A 27,273-nucleotide genomic window follows, 5' to 3' on the forward strand; every position below is an offset into this window, starting at 1 on the left:
CTTGTGAAGTTGGTAAATTACCTTCTAATGGTGTCAGACCGAGGCTCTGCATCTGTCCTCGTGCTCCTAGATCTTAGTGCTGCTTTTGATACCATCGATCACCACATTCTTTTGGAGAGATTGGAAACCCAAATTGGTCTACACGGACAAGTTCTGGCCTGGTTTAGATCTTATTTGTCGGAAAGATATCAGTTTGTCTCTGTAGATGGTTTGTCCTGCAAATCAACTGTACATTTCGGTGTTCCTCAAGGCTCCATTTTAGGACCACTATTGTTTTCACTATATATTTTACCTCTTGGTGATGTCATTCAGAAACATAATGTTAACTTTCACTGCTATGCGGACGACACACAGCTGTACATTTCGATGAAACATGGTGAAGCCCCAAAATTGCCCTCCCTGGAAGCCTGTGTTTCAGACATAAGGAAGTGGATGGCGGCAAATGTTCTACTTTTAAACTCAGACAAAACAGAGATGCTTGTTCTAGGTCCCAAGAAACAAAGAGATCTGCTGTTGAATCTGACAATTAATCTTGATGGCTGTACAGTCGTCTCAAATAAAACTAAAGGACTGGTCTGCCTATCCATGTGAGAGACGCAGACTCGGTCTCGACCTTTAAGTCTTTATTGAAGACTCATCTCTTCAGTAGGTCCCAGTTAACCCACTGGTCCTAGGCCGTCATTGAAAATAAGAATTTGTTCTTTACTGACTTGCCTAGTTAAATAAAGGTAAAATAAAATAAAAAATAAATAAATAAAAAATCATTGAGTGTAGTCTGGCCCAGGAGTGTGAAGGTGAACGGAAAGGCTCTGGAGCAACGAACCGCCCTTGCTGTCTCTGCCTTGCCGGTTCCCCTCTCTCCACTGGGATTCTCTGCCTCTAACCCTATTACAGGGGCTGAGTCACTGACTTACTGGTGTTCTTCCATGCCGTCCCTATGAGGGGTGCGTCACTTGAGTGGGTTGAGTCACTGACGTGATCTTCCTGTCCGGGTTGGCGTCCCCCTTGGATTTGTGCTATGGGGGAGATCTTTGTGGGCTATACTCGGCCTTGTCTCAGGATGGTAAGTTGGTGGTTGAATATATCCCTCTAGTGGTGTGGGGGCTGTGCTTTGGCAAAGTGTATGGGGTTATATCCTGCTTGTTTGGCCCTGTCCGGGGGTATCGTCGGACGGGGCCACAGTGTCTCCTGACCCCTCCTGTCTCAGCCTCCAGTATTTATGCTGCAATAGTTTGTGTCGGGGGGCTTATCCGGTGTCCTGTTTGAATTAAGTATGCTCTCTCTAATTCACTCTGTTTTTTTTCTCTCTCTCTCTCGGAGGACCTGAGCCATGGGACCATGCCTCAGGACTACCTGGCCTGATGACTCCTTGCTGTCCCCAGTCCACCTGGTCGTGCTGCTGCTCCAGTTTCAACTGTTCTGTCTGCAGGTATGGAACCCTGACCTGTTCACCTGATGTGTTACCTGTCCACTGCGTTCCCGTCGATGTGGACGGGGGGACGGGGGTGCTCCCTCTGCTGTTTCCTGAAGTCCACGATCAGCTCCTTTGTTTTGTTGACATTGAGGGAGAGGTTGTTTTCCCGGCACCACACTCCCAGAGCCCTCACCTTTTCCCTGTAGGCTGTCTCGTCGTTGTTGGTAATCAGGCCTCCTACTGTTGTGTCGTCTGCAAACTTGATGATTGAGTTGGAGGAGTGCATGGCCACGCAGTCATGCGTGAACAGGGAGTACAGGAGAGGGCTGAGAACGCACCCTTGTGGGGCCCCAGTGTTGAGGATCAGCGAAGTGGTGTGGTTTCCTACCTTCATCACCCGTCAGAAAGTCCAGGACCCAGTTCCACAGGGCGGGGTTCAGACCCAGGGCCCCCAGCTTAATGATGAGCTTGGAGGTGATGACTATGGTGATGAACGCTGAGATGAGACGTTGTTTGTTTGTTTGTTTGTGTCTGTAAGTTGTTGTTCATGTGTATAAGTTTGTATGTAGAGTAATATATATATATATATATATATATATATATACACACTGCTCAAAAAAATAAAGGGAACACTTAAACAACACATCCTAGATCTGAATGAAAGAAATAATCTTATTAAATACTTTTTTCTTTACATAGTTGAATGTGCTGACAACAAAATCACACAAAAATAATCAATGGAAATCCAATTTATCAACCCATGGAGGTCTGGATTTGGAATTACACTCAAAATTAAAGTGGAGAACCACACTACAGGCTGATCCAACTTTGATGTAATGTCCTTAAAACAAGTCAAAATGAGGCTCAGTAGTGTGTGTGGCCTCCACGTGCCTGTATGACCTCCCTACAACACCTGGGCATGCTCCTGATGAGGTGGCGGATGGTCTCCTGAGGGATCTCCTCCTAGACCTGGACTAAAGCATCTGCCAACTCCTGGACAGTCTGTGGTGCAACGTGGCGTTGGTGGATGGAGCGAGACATGATGTCCCAGATGTGCTCAATTGGATTCAGGTCTGGGGAACGGGCGGGCAGTCCATAGCATCAATGCCTTCCTCTTGCAGGAACTGCTGACACACTCCAGCCACATGAGGTCTAGCATTGTCTTGCATTAGGAGGAACCCAGGGCCAACCGCACCAGTATATGGTCTCACAAGGGGTCTGAGGATCTCATCTCGGTACCTAATGGCAGTCAGGCTACCTCTGGCGAGCACATGGAGGGCTGTGCGGCCCCCCAAAGAAATGCCACCCCACACCATGACTGACCCACCGCCAAACCGGTCATGCTGGAGGATGTTGCAGGCAGCAGAACGTTCTCCACGGCGTCTCCAGACTCTGTCACGTCTGTCACGTGCTCAGTGTGAACCTGCTTTCATCTGTGAAGAGCACAGGGCGCCAGTGGCGAATTTGCCAATCTTGGTGTTCTCTGGCAAATGCCAAACGTCCTGCACGGTGTTGGGCTGTAAGCACAACCCCCACCTGTGGACGTCGGGCCCTCATACCACCCTCATGGAGTCTGTTTCTGACCGTTTGAGCAGACACATGCACATTTGTGGCCTGCTGGAGGTCATTTTGCAGGGCTCTGGCAGTGCTCCTCCTGCTCCTCCTTGCACAAAGACAGAGGTAGCAGAACTCTGATTATAAACACTGATTATAAACACTGATTATAAACACTACACACTGATTATAAACACTGATTATAAACACTACACACTGATTATAAACACTACACACACTGATTATAAACATTACACACTGATTATAAACACTGATTATAAACACTGATTATAAACACTACACACTGATTATAAACACTACACACTGATTATAAACACTACACACTGATTATAAACACTACACACACTGATTATAAACATTACACACTGATTATAAACACTACACACTGATTAAACATTAGGAACAGTATGTAGACTAAGTGAACAACACACTAAGGACACCTTCCTAATATGAAGTTTTGAACAGCTTCAACTATTCATGGCCAATGGTCTGCTTCTAAATCTGCTGTCAGCGTGTTAAGAACTAACATTTTCTCCCAAAGACTGAAATAAGGTAAATACACTTCATAGCCAAAAGTATGTGGCTATTGTGGCTATTTCACCATTGCTGACAGGTGTATAAAATCGAGCACACCGCCATGCAATCTCCATAGACAAACATTGGCAGTGGAATGGCCTTACTGAAGAGATCAGTGACTTTCAACGTGGCACCGTCATAGGATGCCACCTTTCCAACAAGTCAGTTTGGCAAATTTCTGCCCTGCTAGAGCTGCTCCCCGGGTCAACTGTTGTTATTGTGAAGTGGAAATGTCTAGGAGCAACAACGCCTCAGCCGTGAAGTGGTAGGCCACACAAGCTCACAGAACGGGACCACTGAGTGCTGAAGCGCGTAGCAACGTCAATACAAGAACTGTTCATCGGGAGTTTCATGAAATGGGTTTCCATGGCCAAGCAGCCGATCACAAGTCTCAGATCACCATGCGCAACGCCAAGCGTCGGCTGGAGTGGTGTAAAGCTCGCCGCCATTGGACTCTGGAGCAGTGGAAATGCGTTCTCTGGAGTGATGAATCACGCTTCACCATCTGGCAATCCGACGGACGAATCTGGGTTTGGCGGATGCAGGAGAACGCTACCTACCCAAATGCATAGTGCCAACTGTAAAGTTTGGTGGAGGAGGAATAATGGTCTGGGGCTGTTTTTCATGGTTCAGGCCCCTTAGTTCCAGTGAAGGGAAATCTTAAAGCTACAGCATACAATGACATTCTAGACGATTCTGTGCTTCCAACTTTGTGGCAACAGTTTGGGGAAGGCCCTTTCCTGTTTCAGCATGACAATGCCCCCGTGCACAAATCGAGGTCCATACAGAAATGGTTTGTCTAGATCGGTGTGAAAGAACTTGACTGGCCTGCACAGAGTTCTGACCTCAACCCCATCGAACACCTTTGGGATGAATTGGAACGCCGACTGCGAGCCAGGACTAATCACCCAACATCAGTGCCCAACCTCACTAATGCTCTTGTGGCTGAATGGAAGCAATGTTCCCCGCAGCAATGTTCCAACATCTAGTGGTAAGCCTTCCCTGCAGAGTGGAGGCTGTTATAGCAGCAAAGGGGGGACCAACTCCATATTAATGACTTCCCAGAAGAGTGGAGGCTGTAATAGCAGCAAAGGAGGGACCAACTCCATATTAATGACTTCCCAGAAGAGTGGAGGCTGTAATAGCAGCAAAGGGGGGGACCAACTCCATATTAATGACTTCCCAGAAGAGTGGAGGCTGTTATAGCAGCAAAGGGGGGACCAACTCCATATTAATGACTTCCCAGAAGAGTGGGGGCTGTTATAGCAGCAAAGGGGGGACCAACTCCATATTAATGACTTCCCAGAAGAGTGGAGGCTGTAATAGCAGCAAAGGGGGGGACCCACTCCATATTAATGACTTCCCTGAAGAGTGGAGGCTGTTATAGCAGCAAAGGGAGGACCAACTCTATATTAATGCCCATGATTTTGGAATGAGATTTTGTTAGGAAAATTATGTTCTCAATGTTCTTAAACTGAACTTCAATTAAAATACTCAGTCTGCAATCCGGAATTTGTAAGATCCTGGTTTAATGACAGAGTCAAATCAAATCAAATGTATTTATATAGCCCTTCTTACATCAGCTGATATCTCAAAGTGCTGTACAGAAACCCAGCCTAAAACCCCAAACAGCAAGTAATGCAGGTGTAGAAGCACTGTGGCTAGGAAAAACTCCCTAGAAAGGCCAGAACCTAGGAAGAAACCTAGAGAGGAACCAGGCTATGAGGGTTGGCCAGTCCTCTTCTGGCTGTGCTGGGTGGAGATTAGAAACCTAGAGAGGAACCAGGCTATGAGGGGTGGCCAGTCCTCTTCTGGCTGTGCCGGGTGGAGATTATAACAGAACATGGCCAAGATGTTCAAATGTTCATAGATGACCAGCATGGTCAAATAATAATAATCACAGTAGTTGTCGAGGGTGCAACAAGTCAGCACCTCAGGAGGAAATGTCAGTTGGCTTTTCATAGCTGATCATTCAGAGTGTCTCTACCGCTCCTGCTGTCTCTAGAGAGTTGAAAACAGCAGGTCTGGGACAGGTATCACGTCCGGTGAATAGGTCAGGGTTCCATAGCCGCAGGCAGAACAGTCCCAGTTTACAATAGTCTAAAATGTTTATTCACGAGAATGCGCTCTGAAGTCCATTGTACAAAGACATCTATTATATACCAGGCTCCTTATTTACGCACACACATTTACACACGAACATTAAGGAGAGTTAGTCATCTTCTTCCCCAGAACTCTCAACACTGTAGATCATTACCCAGCCGATAGTTTCATTCCTCTGAGATTAGGGAAACCTTGAGGGGAACTCCCTCTCATATCTTAACCCCTCAGAGTTCAAGCTAGGTCAGGTGAACCAGTTTAACAGTTTATTGATGTTTACTTAAACAGACACACACATTCCTCTCTTATCCTAGTCCCAACCTCGTTAGACATTTGTTTAACACTTTAATTATTCATTATACATACTACATAGACTATATCACTAATAGTTAGGTTTCAGGGTAGAATTATTTAATCATTATCTTTAAACATGTAAATTCTTTTATCAGATGTACGAGCAGGTGTCCACATACTTTTGATGACGTGGTGTACCGCTCCCCATCTTCACAATAACTTTTGTCAATACATCTTGACCATGTTACTCCTAGGAGTTCAGCTTCTTCAACTTGGCCAATGGTCACACCATTTATACACCACTGATACGTCACATGACATCCCGGCAACAACAAAAACACTTTATATCGGACTTGTGCCAGTTATCACATTCGTATCTGCCTTCTCATTGGCTAGAATGATCCCACCTGATCTTGCCCTCTCCCGACTTGAATGAGTTATAAAACTTTTGCCCGGTAGTTTTTATGTACTAATAGCGCATCAACGCCACCAAATCAAATCAAATGTTATTGGTCACATGGTTAGCAGATGTTATTGTGAGTGTAGCGAAATGCTTGTGCTTCTAGATCCGACAGTGCAGTAATATTTAACAGGTAATATCTAACACATTCCACAACAAAAACCTAATACACACAATCCAGTAAAGGAATGGGATGAGAATATATCAGTATAAACCATATGGATGAGCAGTGACAGAGTGGCTAAGATGCAATAGATAGTGAAGGATACAGGATACAGTATATACGTATGAGATGAGTAATGTAAGATATGTAAACATTATTAAAGTGACATTATTAAAGTGATTAGTGTTCCATTTATTAAAGTGGCCAATGGTATCAAGTCTGTGTGTAGGCAGCAGCCTCTCTGTGTTAGTGATGGCTGTTTAACAGTCTGATGGCCTGGAGATAGAAGCTGTTTTTCAGTCTCTCGGTCCCAGCTTTGATGCACCTGTACTGACCTCGCCTTCTGGATGATAGCGGGGTGAACAGGCAGTGGCTCGGGTGGTTGTTGTCCTTGATGATCTTTTTGTCCTTCCTGGGACATCGGGTGCTGTAGGTGTCCTGGAGGGCAGGTAGTTTGCCCCCGGTGATGCGTTGTGCAGACCTCACTACCCTCTGGAGAGCCTTGCGGTTATGGGCGGAGCAGTTGCCGTACCAGGCGGTGATACAGCCAGACAGGATGCTCTCGATTGTACATCTGTAAAAGTTAGTGAGGGTTTATGGTGACAAGCCACATTTTTCAGCCTCCTGAGGTTGAAGAGAATGCTGTGGTAGCCATGATGGTTAAGTGTGGCTTGAATTCTAAATAAATCACTGACAGTATCACCAGCAAAGCACCTCCACACCATCACACCTCCTCCTCCATGCTTCACGGTGGGAAATACACATGTGGAGATCATCCGTTCACCCACACCGCGTCTCAGACCGAGTCCTTTAGTAGTGGTTTCTTTGCAGCAATTCAACCATGAAGGCCTGATTCACACAGTCTCCTTTGAACAGTTGATGTTGAGATGTGTCTGTTACTTGAACTCTGTGAAGCATTTATTTGGCCTGCAATTTCTGAGGCTGGTAACTCTAATGATCTTATCCTCTGCAGCAGAGGTAACTCTGGGTCTTCTTTTCCTGTGGCGGTCCTCATGAGAGCCAGTTTCATCATAGCGCTTGATGGTTTTTGCGACTGCACTTGAAGAAACTTTCATAGTTCTTGACATTTTCCGTATTGACTGACCTTCATGTCTTAAAGTAATGATGGACTGTCGTTTCCCTTTGCTTATTTGAGCTGTTCTTGCTATAATATGGACTTGGTATTTTACCAAATAGGGTATATCTTCTGTATACCAACCCTAACTTGTTACAACACAACTGATTGGCTCAAACACATTAAGAAGGAAATACTTTCCACAAATTAACTTTTAACAAGGCACAGCTGTTAATTGAAATGCATTCCAGGTGACTACTTCATGAAGCTGGTTGAGAGAATGCCAAGAGTGTGCAAAAGGTGGCTATTTGAAAAATCTCAAATCTAAATATATTTTGATTTGTTTAACACTTTTTTTGGTTACTGCATGATTCCATATGTGTTATTTCATAGTTTTGATGTCTTCACTATTATTCTACAATGTAGAAAATAGTAAAAAATAAAGAAAAACCCTTAAATGAGCTGGTGTGTCCAAACTTTTGACTGGTATTGTAACTGCTTATTAGTACATAAAAACATAGTTAATTAACGAGAGACTGTATTGCGTGACCAGGTGAAGGCCCATCTTTTGGGGGGTTTGACTAGATAAAGGGCTTGTTTGAGTGGTAAGGCTTTAGAAACCGGCTGCAGACGACAGTGGAGGAGTGAAGATAGAGAAAGAAGGCGACAGCTTAAAGTCAGACACTTTTCCAACAGCTGGGCTCAGTGCAACATGTCTATATTATAGAAGAGTGTAATTGTTTTTAGTCAAGATGTTTGTGTTTTTAAAATGTAAAATGTTTTTGTTGTACTGTATGTGTGTTTATAGTTTGTGTTTAATGTTGTGTGAGTGTAATGTAATTCGGTTTGCCTGAAACGTTGTTCCACTTGCTGCTATTGGACCAGGTCTCTCTTGGAAAAGAGATCATTTTCTCAATGAGAATAAACCTGTATAAATAAAGGTAAAATACATTTTAAAAAACAGGACAAAAATATGTATATATTTGTAATGTGGAAATAAACCTGTCTCCAACCCCCATATCACAGACTGTACCATATATGTGTGTGTGTAGCACAGGCAGCCAGCTGGAGGCCGGCTCATAGTAATGGCTGGAACGGAATCAATGGAATGGAATCAAACACAAACACATGATTTCCTTGTGTTTGGTTCCATTCCATTCACTACATTCCAGACATTATTATGAGTCGTCCCCTCCCCCTCACACTGTACAATCAATCGGTGCGAGAGCCTCAAATGTCTCATTCATTTGTACATATCAACTGTATAACATAACATAACTCCACAAAGTTGGTTCCTGTTTCAGTCACGTCTTTGGTCACATTTGAATGGGCCAATCAAAAAACACCCTAATGTTTGGTTGACAATAGAGCCTTCCACAATGCAGTTGATGGCTGCAAGTATGTAGCTGTTGAGGAGCAACTGCAGAAAATGTAAGCACAAATCGGACAGTTTTTTATCCCCATAATGCATCACACTTTCAAAGGCGAAAGTGATCCGCTCGAACGAGCCCATTATGTCAGATCGCAAGCTGATGTTCTTTCAAGACAACTGGGAACTGGGAAATCTCAGACTTCAGTGAGTTCAAGACAACTGGGAACTGGTAAATCTCAGACTTCAGTGAGTTCAAGACAACTGGGAACTGGGAAATCTCAGACTTCAGTGAGTTCAAGACAACTGGGAAATCTCAGACTTCAGTGAGTTCAAGACAACTGGGAACTGGGAAATCTCAGACTTCAGTGAGTTCAAGACAACTGGGAACTGGGAAATCTCAGACTTCAGTGAGTTCAAGACAACTGGGAACTGGGAAATCTCAGACTTCAGTGAGTTCAAGACAACTGGGAACTGGTAAATCTCAGACTTCAGTGAGTTCAAGACAACTGGGAACTGGTAAATCTCAGACTTCAGTGAGTTCAAGACAACTGGGAACTCTGAAAAGGTTGAATCACGACATCAGTGATCTTCAGGTCGGCGCTCTAGAAAGATGCCCGACTTTATGACTTGAAATTCCGTGTTGGATAATCGTTCAAAATAATTTTTTCCAGTCTGAGCATTTTCTTTCTTCCCAGTTCCCAGTTGTCTTGAACTCACTGAAGTCTGAGATTTCCCAGTTCCCAGTTGTCTTGAACTCACTGAAGTCTGAGATTTCCTAGAGAATGGGCGCGAGTTTTAACAAATCACTTTTATCAAGTTGATAGTCACAGCCTTTCAAAGTGTGTTGCATTGTGGGGATAAAAATAGTCAGACTTGCACCTACAAGTTGAAGTTTTGACTGTTTCGGCAGTTGATCTTCACCATAGAGAATGATAGAGGCCTCTAGTGGCCAAAAGGCCGTGTTAGCATGGACAGCGCCATCGAGACCGTCACCATTTTAATGTAGTCAACTGGGTGGCTGATCCCTCCTGGTCCAACCGGATCATCAGGGTGGATCAGCCAATTGTGAAGAAGAAGAACATTTACAACTTTAAAATGGGAGATAGTCTTAATGACGCTGCCCATGATGTCACAGATGAGTCCTCCATCTCTGTGCTTTTTCCCAACATCGTCCTCCAGCCACCGCCTGTATTTTGGGGGGGTCTATTGTCAACCAATTATCTAGTTTGTTTGTTTGTTTGACCCATGTAAACGTGACCATATACATGACTGAAACCAAAACCAACTTTGCTGCAATTAATCTATACTGTGAAAATGTAAAAATTGATTGTAAAATGTACACATATATTTTCAGTTTGAGTGTGATGGCTGTTGGAGACATGTTTATTTCATGAAATGTAAAGAAACACTTTTATAAACAATGGCAACACTGCCATGACTCTCTGAGCCTTGCTATTGGAAAACCACATCAGTGTTTGGTTGTTGGCTGTAATAGATGCTTTCGCCTCAAACAAGTCCAATGTATTATGTTAGGTTTGTCAAATATTCACATTGAACAAATACTCTTTGATTTTAGAGAGAAAGTGTGTTGGTTTAGTTATGTAGTGGTAAAAAATAGGGGGGGGGGGGTAAACTCTGATAAAAAAAAAAAGTAACACTCCTTATACTTTCAATTAATTTTTCTGCAAAAGGTGGGTAAACTGTAGAGCAAAAAAATGTACCAAATAACGTGGCACATCGCTTTAATTGATCCTAATTGTCTGTAGGAAAGGTGAGTGTGACAAAATAGTTCTTTAATGCCTTTCATGATTCACTGATGGCGAAACTCATTTGCCCAAGTCATTCGTTAACAGCATTCCTACAATACAGACATCAGAAATGAACAAAAGGCAGTACTTTATTGGTGGCATTGTTTCAATCACAGTAATAGATATGTGATCAATAGAGATCAGAGATGACTGAACCGAGGATGCATAACAGTACAACAGGAGGTGAGAGAGAGATGGAGAACGGGAGAGAAACAGAGAGAGATGGAGAACGGGAGAGAAACAGAGAGAGATGGAGAACGGGAGAGAAACAGAGAGAGATGGAGAACGGGAGAGAAACAGAGAGAGATGGAGAACGGAAGAGAAACAGAGAGAGATGGAGAACAGGAGAGAAACAGAGAGAGATGGAGAACGGGAGAGAAACAGAGAGAGATGGAGAACGGGAGAGAAACAGAGAGAGATGGAGAACGGGAGAGAAACAGAGAGAGATGGAGAACGGGAGAGAAACAGAGAGAGATGGAGAACGGGAGAGAAACAGAGAGAGATGGAGAACGGGAGAGAAACAGAGAGAGATGGAGAACGGGAGAGAAACAGAGAGAGATGGAGAACGGGAGAGAAACAGAGAGAGATGGAGAACGGGAGAGAAACAGAGAGAGATGGAGAACGGGAGAGAAACAGAGAGAGATGGAGAACGGGAGAGAAACAGAGAGAGATGGAGAACGGGAGAGAAACAGAGAGAGATGGAGAACGGGAGAGAAACAGAGAGAGATGGAGAACGGGAGAGAAACAGAGAGAGATGGAGAACGGGAGAGAAACAGAGAGAGATTGAGAGATGGAGAGAGATGGAGAACGGGAGAGAAACAGAGAGAGATGGAGAACGGGAGAGAAACAGAGAGAGATGGAGAACGGGAGAGAAACAGAGAGAGATGGAGAACGGGAGAGAAACAGAGAGAGATGGAGAACGGGAGAGAAACAGAGAGAGATGGAGAACGGGAGAGAAACAGAGAGAGATGGAGAACGGGAGAGAAACAGAGAGAGATGGAGAACGGGAGAGAAACAGAGAGAGATGGAGAACGGGAGAGAAACAGAGAGAGATGGAGAACGGGAGAGAAACAGAGAGAGATGGAGAACGGGAGAGAAACAGAGAGAGATGGAGAGATGGAGAGAGATGGAGAACGGGAGAGAAACAGAGAGAGATGGAGAACGGGAGAGAAACAGAGAGAGATGGAGAACGGGAGAGAAACAGAGAGAGATGGAGAACGGGAGAGAAACAGAGAGAGATGGAGAACGGGAGAGAAACAGAGAGAGATGGAGAACGGGAGAGAAACAGAGAGAGATGGAGAACGGGAGAGAAACAGAGAGAGATGGAGAACGGGAGAGAAACAGAGAGAGATGGAGAACGGGAGAGAAACAGAGAGAGATGGAGAACGGGAGAGAAACAGAGAGAGATGGAGAACGGGAGAGAAACAGAGAGAGATGGAGAACGGGAGAGAAACAGAGAGAGATGGAGAACGGGAGAGAAACAGAGAGATGGAGAACGGGAGAGAAACAGAGAGAGATGGAGAACGGGAGAGAAACAGAGAGATGGAGAACGGGAGAGAAACAGAGAGAGATGGAGAACGGGAGAGAAACAGAGTACAATAGAGAGAGAGATTGAGGGCACAAAGTGAAAGGATATGTGATTAGGACCTGTAGTTTTTCTTGGCTGTATATGTCAGTTCCTGCTAAGCTGCCAGAGGATCAGAACCACACTTCACTTCTCTACTTCTCATAGTTCTGCTGTTACCGTGAGAACCACACTTCTCTACTTCTCATAGTTCTGCTGTTACCGTGAGAACCACACTTCTCTACTTCTCATAGTTCCGCTGTTACCGTGAGAACCACACTTCTCTACTTCTCATAGTTCCGCTGTTACCGTGAGAACCACACTTCTCTACTTCTCATAGTTCCGCTGTTACCGTGAGAACCACACTTCTCTACTTCTCATAGTTCCGTTGTTACCGTGAGAACCACACTTCACTCCACTACTCATAGTTCTGCTGTTACCGTGGGTACAGAGGTGAGTGTCACGTGACTTCATAGCACGTGAGGGAACTGGACGGTTGATACAATGCCTGTTAAACACAACATTGGCACTATGGACATTCCCATTGAACTGGTTTCAAACATGAAGCAAAGAACAATATTTTCTCAACGTTGCCTGTATGTTGACTGAATGATTTTTGAGGGGCATCGCAGGATTCTCCTTGCAATTATCACATTGGTGACCACTGATTTATCAGACAGCAGGTTGGACTGCACACACTATGAGGCACAGGTGTGTGTGTGTGTGAATATAGTTGACTGTTTGTGTGTGTGTGTGTGTGTGTGTGTGTGTGTATACAGTCAGTCTCTTTGTCCACTCTATATTGAGTTGGTACCCTGAGGTTAGGGTAGGGGCCAGGTGTGGAGGCCAGGCTGGAGCCTGGGGCTCAGGTAGTGGTCTGTACCCGCTGGTGGAGAACCTCAGCCTTGGTCCGCAGGCTACGAAACTCCTCCTGGATGGAATCAGTCAGGGCCTTCCTCATCTCCATCTGTGTGATGGAGTAGAACCAACAATTTGATCATATTACTCCAGAGCTAGCCTCTCTACACTGGCTTCCTGTTAAGGCAAGGGCTGATTTCAAGGTTTACCTGCTAACCTACAAAGCATTACATGGGCTTGCTCCTACCTATCTTTCCGATTTGGTCCTGCCGTACATACCTACACGTACGCTACGGTCACAAGACGCGGGCCTCCTTACTGTCCCTAGAATTTCTAAGCAAACAGCTGGAGGCAGGGCCTTCTCCTATAGAGCTCCATTTTTATGGAATGGTCTGCCTACCCATGTGAGAGACGCAGACTCAGTCTCAACCTTTAAGTCTTTACTGAAGACTCATCTCTTCAGGGTAGTCTCTCTAATATGGTCATTCATTTGGCAGGAGGTTAGGAAGTGCAGCTCAGTTTCCACCTCATTTTGTGGTCAGTGTTGCACATAGCCTGTCTTCTCTTGAGAGCCAGGTCTGCCTACGGCGGCCTTTCTCAATAGCAAGGCTATGCTCACTGAGTCTGTACATAGTCAAAGCTTTCCTTAAGTTTGGGTCAGTCACAGTGGTCATGTATTCTGCCACTGTGTACTCTCTGTTTAGGACCAAATAGCATTCTAGTTTGCTCAGTTTTTTTGTTAATTCTTTCCAATGTGTCTAGTAATTATCTTTTTGTTTTCGAATGATTTGGTTGGGTCTAATTGTGTTGCTGGCTGAGGGGAATCTCTCTGTAGGTGAGGGCTTTACTAATGAAGGTTTGGGAATCACTTCCTTTTAGTTAGTTTTAGAATTTAACGTTTATTTTCTGGATTTTGCTAATTAGCAGGTATCGTACTAATAATACTCTGCATGCATTTGTGGTTTTGTGTTGTACACTGAGGATGTTTTTGCATTTATTATGGATCCCCATTAGTTCCTGCCAAGGCAGCAGCTACTCTTCCTGGGGTTTATTATGGATCCCCATTAGTTCCCTGCCAAGGCAGCAGCTACTCTTCCTGGGGTTTATTATGGATCCCCATTAGTTTCTGCCAAGGCAGCAGCTACTCTTCCTGGGGTTTATTATGGATCCCCGTTAGTTCCTGCCAAGGCAGCAGCTACTCTTCCTGGGGTTTATTATGGATCCCATTAGTTCCTGCCAAAGCAGCAGCTACTCTTCCTGGGGTTTATTATGGATCCCCATTAGTTCCTGCCAAGGCAGCAGCTACTCTTCCTGGGGTTTATTATGGATCCCCATTAGTTCCTGCCAAGTCAGCAGCTACTCTTCCTGGGGTTTATTATGGATCCCCATTAGTTCCTGCCAAGGCAGCAGCTACTCTTCCTGGGGTTTATTATGGATCCCCATAAGTTCCTGTCAAGGCAGCAGCTACTCTTCCTGGGGTTTATTATGGATCCCCATTAGTTCCTGCCAAGGCAGCAGCTACTCTTCCTGGGGTTTATTATGGATCCCCATTAGTTCCTGCCAAAGCAGCAGCTACTCTTCCTGGGATCCAGCAACATTAAGGCAGTTATACAATTTTAAAAACATTACAATACATTCATTACATAATTCACAACACATTGTGTGCCCTCAAGCCCCTACCACATATCTAGAGCACAAAATCCGTGTGTACGTGTGTATGTTATTGTGACTATGTTTGTATTACTTCACAGTCCCCGCTGTTCCATAAGGTGTATTTTTATCTGTTTAAATGGTGAGTGGACTCCACACCTCACAACCATAAACGGCAATGGGTTCTATAACTGATTCAGGTATTTTTAGCCAGATCCTAATTAGCATGTTGAATTTTATGTTCCTTTTGATGGCATAGAAAGCCCTTCTTGCCTTGTCTCTCAGATCGTTCACAGCTTTGTGGAAGTTACCTGTGGCGCTGATGTTTAGGCCGAGGTATGTCATTTTTTTGTGTGCTCAAACGGAGGGGCGCGCCCCTTAGGGCTTTAAACTTACTCACGGGGCAGCAGGTAGTTAGAGCGTTGGGTCAGTAACCAGCAGGTAGCCTAGTGGTTAGAGCGTTGGGTCAGTAACCAGCAGGTAGCCTAGTGGTTAGAGCGTTGGGCCAGTAACCAGCAGGTAGCCTAGTGGTTAGAGCGTTGGGTCAGTAACCAGCAGGTAGCCTAGTGGTTAGAGCGTTGGGTCAGTAACCAGCAGGTAGCCTAGTGGTTAGAGCGTTGGGCCAGTAACCAGCAGGTAGCCTAGTGGTTAGAGCGTTGGGTCAGTAACCAGCAGGTAGCCTAGTGGTTAGAGCGTTGGGTCAGTAACCAGCAGGTAGCATAGTGGTTAGAGCGTTGGACTAGTAACCAGCAGGTAGCCTAGTGGTTAGAGTGTTGGGCCAGTAACCAGCAGGTATCCTAGTGGTTAGAGCGTTGGGTCAGTAACCAGCAGGTAGCCTAGTGGTTAGAGCGTTGGGCCAGTAACCAGCAGGTAGCCTAGTGGTTAGAGCGTTGGGCCAGTAACCAGCAGGTAGTCTAGTGGTTAGAGCGTTGGACTAGTAACCAGCAGGTAGTCTAGTGGTTAGAGCGTTGGACTAGTAACCAGCAGGTAGCCTAGTGGTTAGAGGAGGCAGGTAGCCTAGTGGTTAGAGTGTTGGACTAGTAACCAGCAGGTAGTCTAGTGGTTAGAGCGTTGGACTAGTAACCAGCAGGTAGCCTAGTGGTTAGAGCGTTGGACTAGTAACCAGCAGGTAGTCTAGTGGTTAGAGCGTTGGACTAGTAACCAGCAAGTAGCCTAGTGGTTAGAGCGTTGGGCCAGTAACCAGCAGGTAGCCTAGTGGTTAGAGCGTTGGGCCAGTAACCAGCAGGTAGCCTAGTGGTTAGAGACGGATAGCCTAGTGGTTAGAGACGGGTAGCCTAGTGGTTAGAGACGGGTAGCCTAGTGGTTAGAGACGGGTAGCCTAGTGGTTAGAGACGGGTAGCCTAGTGGTTAGAGACAGGTAGCCTAGTGGTTAGAGGCAGGTAGCCTTGGTGGTTAGAGGAGGCAGGTAGCCTAGTGGTCAGAGGAGGCAGGTAGCCTAGTGGTTAGAGGAGGCAGGTAGCCTAGTGGTTAGAGGAGGCAGGTAGCCTAGTGGTTAGAGGAGGCAGGTAGCCTAGTGGTTAGAGGAGGCAGGTAGCCTAGTGGTTAGAGGAGGCAGGTAGCCTGGTGGTTAGAGCGTTGGACTAGTAACCAGCAGGTAGCCTAGTGGTTAGAGCGTTGGGCCAGTAACCAGCAGGTAGCCTAGTGGTTAGAGCGTTGGATGAGTAACCAGCAGGTAGCCTAGTGGTTAGAGCGTTGGGCCAGTAACCAGCAGGTAGCCTAGTGGTTAGAGCATTGGGCCAGTAACCAGCAGGTAGCCTAGTGGTTAGAGCATTGGGCCAGTTACCAGCAGGTAGCCTAGTGGTTAGAGCATTGGGCCAGTAACCAGCAGGTAGCCTAGTGGTTAGAGCATTGGGCCAGTAACCAGCAGGTAGCCTAGTGGTTAGAGCATTGGGCCAGTAACCAGCAGGTAGCCTAGTGGTTAGAGCGTTGGGCCAGTAACCAGCAGGTAGCCTAGTGGTTAGAGCGTTGGGCCAGTAACCAGCAGGTAGCCTAGTGGTTGGAGCGTTGGGTCAGTAACCAGCAGGTAGCCTAGTGGTTAGAGCGTTGGGTCAGTAACCAGCAGGTAGCATAGTGGTTAGAGCGTTGGACTAGTAACCAGCAGGTAGCCTAGTGGTTAGAGTGTTGGGCCAGTAACCAGCAGGTAGCCTAGTGGTTAGAGCGTTGGGTCAGTAACCAGCAGGTAGCCTAGTGGTTAGAGCGTTGGGCCAGTAACCAGCAGGTAGCCTAGTGGTTAGAGCGTTGGGCCAGTAACCAGCAGGTAGTCTAGTGGTTAGAGCGTTGGACTAGTAACCAGCAGGTAGTCTAGTGGTTAGAGCGTTGGACTAGTAACCAGCAGGTAGCCTAGTGGTTAGAGGAGGCAGGTAGCCTAGTGGTTAGAGTGTTGGACTAGTAACCAGCAGGTAGTCTAGTGGTTAGAGCGTTGGACTAGTAACCAGCAGGTAGCCTAGTGGTTAGAGCGTTGGACTAGTAACCAGCAGGTAGTCTAGTGGTTAGAGCGTTGGACTAGTAACCAGCAGGTAGCCTAGTGGTTAGAGCGTTGGGCCAGTAACCAGCAGGTAGCCTAGTGGTTAGAGCGTTGGGCCAGTAACCAGCAGGTAGCCTAGTGGTTAGAGACGGATAGCCTAGTGGTTAGAGACGGGTAGCCTAGTGGTTAGAGACGGGTAGCCTAGTGGTTAGAGACGGGTAGCCTAGTGGTTAGAGACGGGTAGCCTAGTGGTTAGAGACAGGTAGCCTAGTGGTTAGAGGAGGCAGGTAGCCTAGTGGTTAGAGGAGGCAGGTAGCCTTGGTGGTTAGAGGAGGCAGGTAGCCTAGTGGTCAGAGGAGGCAGGTAGCCTAGTGGTTAGAGGAGGCAGGTAGCCTAGTGGTTAGAGGAGGCAGGTAGCCTAGTGGTTAGAGGAGGCAGGTAGCCTAGTGGTTAGAGGAGGCAGGTAGCCTAGTGGTTAGAGGAGGCAGGTAGCCTGGTGGTTAGAGCGTTGGACTAGTAACCAGCAGGTAGCCTAGTGGTTAGAGCGTTGGGCCAGTAACCAGCAGGTAGCCTAGTGGTTAGAGCGTTGGATGAGTAACCAGCAGGTAGCCTAGTGGTTAGAGCGTTGGGCCAGTAACCAGCAGGTAGCCTAGTGGTAGAGCATTGGGCCAGTAACCAGCAGGTAGCCTAGTGGTTAGAGCATTGGGCCAGTTACCAGCAGGTAGCCTAGTGGTTAGAGCATTGGGCCAGTAACCAGCAGGTAGCCTAGTGGTTAGAGCATTGGGCCAGTAACCGAAAGGTTGCTGGATCGAATCCCAGAGCTGACAAGGTAAAGATCTGTCGTTCTGCCCCTGAACAAGGCAGTTAACCCACTGTTCCCCGGTAGGCCGTCATTGTAAATAAGAATTTGTTCTTAACTGACTTGCCTAATTAAATAAAGGTTACATTTAAACTCACTCTTTAAAGTTGTAATAGTAGAATCCACAAGGTGACATTTCTAATATGGGTAGTACATCATCAGGTCATCTTGTCATGTCAGTCAGACCTTAAAGATATTTATAACTTCTCAGAAACATCCGGATCAACTAGCCCATGCCAGCTACCATTTTTATATTTAGTTTATTTTAGCCTATAGATAATGTTGTAATTTTTTGTCACTCAAATATCACATGAATACACATTAAACATGGCAAAATGTATATAATTGCAAGAAAATGTACTTTAAAACTGCTAAATGTTCTTCGCACCCCATGACAAAATGTGTAGAATTGCAGGAAATAAGCTTTAAACGTGTAAAATTCTCTCCACCGGTCAGAGGGGTGTGAACAGTTAGTCATGAACAGTGCTTGTGCCCATAGAAATAAATGTGGTGCGACAGCCCAATGCTGGAACGAGGGCCCAGAGTGAAAACCCCCGCTCTAGGACAACAGTGTCTAGATATAATTTGTATTTGTGGTCCTGGCAACTGGACCTTTTTTGGAACACCGTCTTACTGAGATTTACTGACAGGGCCCAGGTCTGACAGGGCCCAGGTCTGTCAGGGCCCAGGTCTGACAGGGCCCAGGTCTGGCAGGGCCCAGGTCTGACAGGGCCCAGGTCTGGCAGGGCCCAGGTCTGACAGGGCCCAGGTCTGGCAGGGCCCAGGTCTGGCAGGGCCCAGGTCTGACAGGGCCCAGGTCTGACAGGGCCCAGGTCTGTCAGGGCCCAGGTCTGACAGGGCCCAGGTCTGGCAGGGCCCAGGTCTGACAGGGTCCAGGTCTGTCAGGGCTCAGGTCTGGCAGGGCCCAGGTCTGACAGAATCTGTGCAGAATATCTAGGTGCTGCTGTAGGCCCTCCTTGGTTGGGGACAGAAGCACCAGATCATCAGAAAACAGTAGACATTTGATTTCTGAGTCCGGTAGGTTAAGTCTGGGTGCTGTAGACTGTTTTAGTGCCCTTGCCAATTCTTTGATCGTTTTTTAAAACTTTTTATTTTTATTATATTTAACCTTTATTTAATTAGGCAAGTCAGTTAAGAACAAATTCTTACTTACAATGATAGTTAAACGGACTTCCTGTGTCACCGCACGGCCATGTAAAATAATAATAATAAAAAATAAAAATGTGTTTTTTGCCAATTTTAACCACACACTTGTTGTTTGTGTACATGGATTGTTTGTGTACATTTTGTCGTATCCCCCCCAACACCACTTTCCATCTATTTGTATAGCAGACCCTCAGGCCAAATTCAGCCAAAGGCTTTTTTGAAATCAACAAAGCATGAGAATACTGCCTTTGTTTGGTTTGTTAAATTAGGATGTACAGGGTGAATACGTGGTCTGTCGTAAGGTATTTCATTTTTTTTTTAAATTTAACGAGGCAAGTCATTTAAGAACAAATTCTTATTTACAATGACGGCCTACCAGGGAACAGTGGGTTAACTGCCTTGTTCAGGGGCAGAACGACAGATTTTTACCTTGTCAGCTCGGGGATTGGAACTTGCAACCTTTCGGTTACTAGTCCAACGCTCTAACCACTAGGCTACCTGCCGCCCATTTTGGTAAAAAGCCAATTTGACATTTGCTCAGGACATTGTTTTCACTGAGGAAATGTAGGCGTCTGCTGTTAACGAAGAGGATTTTCCCAAGGTTGCTGTTGACTCATATCCCACGGTAGTTATTGGGGTAGAATGTCTGCACTTTTGTGGATTGGGGTGATCAGTCCTTGGTTCCAAATATTGGGGAAGATGCCAGAGCTGACTATCATTAAACATCACATTCGATTTGCGTTCTGGGGGGGGGCAAAGCTAGTATTCACACTGCTTGACTTTTTCCACATTGTTGTGTTCCAGGTTGAATTTAAAATGGATGACACTGGCACTGGCTTACACACAATACTCCATAATGTCAAAGTGGAATTTTGAGTCAGTAAGTATTCAACCCCTTTGTTATGGCAAAACCTAAATAAGTTCAGGAGTAAAAATGTACTTAACAAGTCACATAATAAGTGTCATGGATTTACTCTGTGTGTGTAATAACAGTATTTAACCCTCTAGAGTCGATTGACGCACCGTCAAAATCCTCATCAAAATGTGTCAGTTTAATCTAGAGACATAGTTTGTTTTTTTGCATTGGATGAATCCACGCACTTCCTCATCTGCGGTGAAAGGTGACATAGTTAGAGACGATGGCTGTAGTGTCCGAACGGTTTGCTCTACGACGACTCATCTGAAGGTAACCGGCTATAAAAAAATAAAATGGAAGTATGAAGGTAGTTTTGTGTCAACTCAAATAATGGGGTTAAATATGTGTAGATTTTACTTCAGAATCTTTGAATGTATTATTTACTGTCCTTTTCACCATTTATGAATGTGTTATTCAATGTAGTAATATTAAATGCCAAAATTAAATATTTTATCAAATCATTGTTATTTTTTTTTTTATACCTAAAGGTGTCGTAACATTTTAAATCAAATGGCTAAATGATCCATAGTATGACCGTCTTAAAACAATTCCATGTCAGTTTAGCACCACCCCTCCCCCAACGTCTTAGACTCTATAAAGAATTAACAGGATTTTTTTAACGACTACCTCATCCCACACATACAATTATCTGTAAGGTCCCTTAGTCGAGCACAGATTCGAGCAGAAAGATCAGGGAGGTTTTCCAATGCCTCGCAAAGAAGGGCACCTATTGGTAGATGGGTAAAAATGTAAAAAGCAGACAGAATATCCCTTTGAGCATGTTGAAGTTATTAATTAGGCCCAGTCACTACAAAGATACAGGCGCCCTTCCTAACTCAGTTGCCGGAGAGGAAGGAAACCACTCAGGGATTTCACCATGAGGCCAATGGTGACTTAAAAACAGTTACAGAGTTTAATGGCTGTGATAGGAGAAAACTGAGGATGGATCAACAACATTGTAGTTACTCCACAATACTAACCTAATTAACAGAGTGAACATTTCTTTAGATTTTTTATTTAACTAGGCAAGTCAGTTAAGAACAAATTCTTATTTACAATGACGGCCTACCAAAAAGCAAAAGGCCTGCGGGGACGGGGGCTGGAATTAAAAATAAATTAAATAAAAATATACGACAAAACACACATCACGACAAGAGAGACACAACAACACTACATAAAGAGAGACAACACTACATAAAGAGAGACAACACTACATAAAGAGAGACACCACAGCACTACATAAAGAGAGACACCACTACATAAAGAGAGACACCACAACACTACATAAAGAGAGACAACACTACACTACATAAAGAGAGACAACACTACATAAAGAGAGACAACACTACATAAAGAGAGACACCACTACATAAAGAGAGACACCACTACACTACATAAAGAGAGACACCACTACATAAAGAGAGACAACACTACATAAAGAGAGACAACACAACACTACATAAAGAGAGACAACACTACATAAAGAGAGACACCACTACACTACATAAAGAGAGAGACACCACAACACTACATAAAGAGAGACACCACACTACATAAAGAGAGACAACACTACACTACATAAAGAGAGACAACACTACATAGAGACACCACAACACTACATAAAGACACCACAACACTACATAGAGACACCACAACACTACATAAAGAGAGACAACACTACACTACATAAAGAGAGACAACACTACATAAAGAGAGACACCACAACACTACATAAAGAGAGACACCACACTACATAAAGAGAGACACCACACTACATAAAGAGAGACAACACTACACTACATAAAGAGAGAGACAACACAACACTACATAAAGAGAGACAACACTACACTACATAAAGAGAGACAACACAACACTACATAAAGAGAGACACCACACTACATAAAGAGAGACACCACTACATAAAGAGAGACAACACAACACTACATAAAGAGAGAGACCACTACATAAAGAGAGACAACACAACACTACATAAAGAGAGAGACAACACAACACTACATATAGAGAGACACCACAACACTACATAAAGAGAGACAACACAACACTACATAAAGAGAGACACCACAACACTACATATAGAGAGACACCACAACACTACATAAAGAGAGACACCACAACACTACATGAAGAGAGACACCACTACACTACATAAAGAGAGACAACACTACACTACATAAAGAGAGACACCACAACACTACATAAAGAGAGACAACACTACATAAGGAGAGAGACACCACAACACTACATAAAGAGAGACAACACTACATAAAGAGAGACAACACTACATAAAGAGAGAGACACCACAACACTACATAAAGAGAGACAACACTACACTACATAAAGAGAGAGACAACACAACACTACATAAAGAGAGACACCACAACACTACATATAGAGAGACACCACAACACTACATGAAGAGAGACACCACTACACTACATAAAGAGAGACAACACTACATAAAGAGAGACACCACACTACATAAAGAGAGACCTAAGACAACAACACAGCATGGCAGCAACACATGACAACACAGCATGGCAGCAACACATGACAACACAGCATGGTAGCAACACAACATGACAACAACGTGGTAGCAACACATGACAACACAGCATGGTAGCAACACAACATGACAACACAGCATGGTAGCAACACAACATGGCAGCAGCACAAAACAGCACAAAACATGGTACACATTTTATTGGGCACAATAGCAGCCACAACTGTCAGTAAGACTCTTTGAATGAAGAGATGGAGATAAAACTGTCCAGTTTGAGTGTTTGTTGAAGCTCGTTCCAGTCGTTAGCTGCAGCGAACTGAAAAGAGGAGCGACCCAGGGATGTGTGTGCTTTGGGGACCTTTAACAGAATGTGACTGGCAGAATGGATGTTGTATGTGGAGGATGAGGGTTGCAGTAGGTATCTCAGATAGGGGGGAGTGAGGCCTAAGAGGGTTTTCTGAATAAGCATCAACCAGTGGGTCTTGCGACGTGTATATAAAGATTACCAGTTTACAGAGGAGTATAGAGTGCAGTGATGTGTCCTATAAGGAGCAATACTCGGGCCCAGAGTCAAATATTTGCATATTATTAGTAGATTTGGATAGAAAACACTCTGAAGTATCTAAAACTGTTTGAATGGTGTCTGTGAGTATAACAGAACTCATATGGCAGGCAAAAACCTGAGAAGAATCCAACCAGGAAGTGGGAAATCTGAGAATTGTAGTTCTTCTTTTCATCCTTATCAAAACTACAGTGTCTGTGGGGTCACGTTGCACTTCCTAGGGCTTCCATTGGCTGTCAACTGCCTTTAGAAAGTTATTTCATCCTTCTCCTGTTACTGGGCAGAGAATAGTAGCTCAGTCAATGAGTGGACTGCCTGAGGACCTAGGGCTTGGTGATGCGCGATCCCGCGAGCGCACCGTTCCTTCTTTTTCTCCTGGAATGAATACGCTATTGACCAGTTGGAATATTATCGACGTTTTATGCTAAAAAGACCCTAAGGATTGATTGTAAACAACGTTTGACATGTTTCTACGACTGGTAATGGAACTATTTGACTTTTCGTCTCTGGTACTGCGCTCGCGCGTTATGCCTTTGGATAGTGCTCTGAACGCACGAGTTTTGTTGATGCCAGAACTTGGCGGGTGTCTGTATAGCTGCTTGCTTCGATGGCTGAGCTATGTACTCAGAATATTGAACAATGTGCTTTCTCCGTAAAGTTATTTTGAAATCTGACAAAGCGGTTGCGTCAAGGAGTAGTGTATCTATAATTCTTTCAATAACTGTTGTAAATTTTTATCAACGTTTATGATGAGTATTTTTGTAAATTGATGTGCACATTCACCGGAGGTTTTGGTGGGAATACATTTTTTTGAACATCACGCGCCAATGTAAAATGCTGTTTTTACATATAAATATGAACTTTATCGAGCAAAACATACATGTATTGTATAACATGAAGTCCTATAGGTGCCATCTGATGAAGATCATCAAAGGTTAGTAAATATTTTAGCTGTACTTTTGGTTTTTGTGATGCATGTCCTTGCTTGGAAAATGGCTGTGTGGATTTTCTTGTGAAGTTTATGTCCTAACATAATCTAATTTTATGCTTTCGCCGTAAAGCCTTTTTGAAATCGGACAATGTTGTTAGATTAACGAGAGTCTTATCTTTAAAATGGTGTAAAATAGTTGATTGTTTTAGAAAATGAAATTGAGATTTTTGCTGTTTTGTATTTCGCGCCATGCTATTTCACTGGCTGTTGAATAGTGTGTCCCGCAGGTGGGACAGTCACGTCCCACCGAACCCATAGAGGTTAAGGGTAGAGAAAGCTTGTTGGATACTAAGAAAGCTTTGTTTTAGAGCGTTTAACACACAATCCGGGGAGGGACCAGCTGAGTATAAGACTGTATCATCTGCATATAAATGGATGAGAGCGCTTCCTACTGCCTGGGCTGTTGTTGTTGATGTAAATTGAGAAGAGCGTGGGGCCTAGGATCGAGCCTTGGGGTACTCCCTTGGTGACAGGCAGTGGCTGAGACAGCAGATTTTCTGACTTTATACACTGCACTCTTTGAGAGAGGTAGTTAGCAAACCAGGCCAAAAACCCCTCAGAGACACCAATACTCCTTAGCCGGCCCACAAGAATGGAATGGTCTACAGTATCAAAAGCTTTGGCCAAGTCAATAGCAGCACAATATTGCTTAGAATCAAGGGCGATGGTGACATCATTGAGGACCTTTAAGGTTGCAGTGACACATCCATAACCTGAGCGGAAACCTGATTGCAGACCAGAGAGAATACCATAGACATCAAGAAAGCCAGTCAGTAGATTATTGACACGTTCTTCCAACACTTTTGATTAACAGGGCAAAATAGAAATAGGTATATAACAGTTAGGATCAGCTTGATCTCCCCCTTTAAATAAAGGATGAACCGTGGCTGCCTTCCAAGCAATGGGAACCTCCCCAGAGAGGAGAGACAGGTTAAACAGGTCAGAGATAGGGCTTGGCGATGATAGGGGCAGTAACCTTAAAGAAGAAAGGGTATAAACCATCTGACCCAGATTGTTTTTTTTGGGGTCTAGTTAATCCTACCCCAGTGTGTACTGTCTATAGTCCTACCCCAGTGTGTACTGTCTACAGTCCTACCCCAGTGTGTACTGTCTATAGTCCTACCCCAGTGTGTACTGTCTATAGTCCTACCCCAGTGTGTACTGCCTATAGTCCTACCCCAGTGTGTACTGCCTATAGTCCTACCCCAGTGTGTACTGCCTACAGTCCTACCCCAGTGTGTACTGTCTATAGTCCTACCCCAGTGTGTACTGTCTATAGTCCTACCCTAGTGTGTACTGTCTATAGTCCTACCCCAGTGTGTACTGCCTATAGTCCTACCCCAGTGTGTACTGCCTATAGTCCTACCCCAGTGTGTACTGCCTACAGTCCTACCCCAGTGTGTACTGCCTACAGTCCTACCCCAGTGTGTACTGTCTATAGTCCTACCCCAGTGTGTACTGTCTATAGTCCTACCCCAGTGTGTACTGCCTACAGTCCTACCCCAGTGTGTACTGTCTATAGTCCTACCCCAGTGTGTACTGCCTATAGTCCTACCCCAGTGTGTACTGTCTATAGTCCTACCCCAGTGTGTACTGCCTATAGTCCTACCCCAGTGTGTACTGTCTATAGTCCTACCCCAGTGTGTACTGCCTACAGTCCTACCCCAGTGTGTACTGCCTATAGTCCTACCCCAGTGTGAACTGCCTATAGTCCTACCCCAGTGTGTACTGCCTACAGTCCTACCCCAGTGTGTACTGTCTACAGTCCTACCCCAGTGTGTACTGCCTATAGTCCTACCCCAGTGTGTACTGCCTACAGTCCTACCCCAGTGTGTACTGTCTATAGTCCTACCCCAGTGTGTACTGTCTATAGTCCTACCCCAGTGTGTACTGCCTACAGTCCTACCCCAGTGTGTACTGCCTATAGTCCTACCCCAGTGTGTACTGCCTACAGTCCTACCCCAGTGTGTACTGTCTATAGTCCTACCCCAGTGTGTACTGCCTATAGTCCTACCCCAGTGTGTACTGTCTATAGTCCTACCCCAGTGTGTACTGCCTATAGTCCTACCCCAGTGTGTACTGCCTATAGTCCTACCCCAGTGTGTACTGCCTACAGTCCTACCCCAGTGTGTACTGCCTACAGTCCTACCCCAGTGTGTACTGCCTACAGTCCTACCCCAGTGTGTACTGTCTATAGTCCTACCCTAGTGTGTACTGTCTATAGTCCTACCCCAGTGTGTACTGCCTATAGTCCTACCCCAGTGTGTACTGTCTATAGTCCTACCCCAGTGTGTACTGTCTATAGTCCTACCCTAGTGTGTACTGCCTACAGTCCTACCCCAGTGTGTACTGTCTATAGTCCTACCCCAGTGTGTACTGTCTATAGTCCTACCCCAGTGTGTACTGTCTATAGTCCTACCCCAGTGTGTACTGCCTACAGTCCTACCCCAGTGTGTACTGTCTATAGTCCTACCCCAGTGTGTACTGTCTATAGTCCTACCCCAGTGTGTACTGTCTATAGTCCTACCCCAGTGTGTACTGCCTATAGTCCTACCCCAGTGTGTACTGTCTATAGTCCTACCCCAGTGTGTACTGTCTATAGTCCTACCCCAGTGTGTACTGCCTACAGTCCTACCCCAGTGTGTACTGTCTATAGTCCTACCCCAGTGTGTACTGTCTATAGTCCTACCCCAGTGTGTACTGCCTACAGTCCTACCCCAGTGTGTACTGCCTATAGTCCTACCCCAGTGTGTACTGCCTACAGTCCTACCCCAGTGTGTACTGTCTATAGTCCTACCCCAGTGTGTACTGCCTATAGTCCTACCCCAGTGTGTACTGTCTATAGTCCTACCCCAGTGTGTAC

General features: G+C 45.1%; 1 protein-coding gene across 1 annotated transcript in view; it reads right to left on the bottom strand.

The window, feature by feature from the left end:
• Positions 1-12,612: 12,612 nt before the first annotated feature.
• Positions 12,613-27,273, bottom strand: part of tafazzin (tafazzin, phospholipid-lysophospholipid transacylase) — a 91,467-nt gene continuing 76,806 nt past the window's right edge. The window contains exon 11 of the mRNA XM_045696586.1: positions 12,613-13,368. Within this exon, the coding sequence (XP_045552542.1) occupies positions 13,267-13,368 (102 nt within the window). The 3' untranslated portion in view covers positions 12,613-13,266. The remainder of the gene's footprint in view (positions 13,369-27,273) is intronic.

The sequence above is a fragment of the Salmo salar genome, chromosome ssa15, assembly GCF_905237065.1.
Source record: "Salmo salar chromosome ssa15, Ssal_v3.1, whole genome shotgun sequence".
Lineage (NCBI taxonomy): Eukaryota > Metazoa > Chordata > Actinopteri > Salmoniformes > Salmonidae > Salmo > Salmo salar.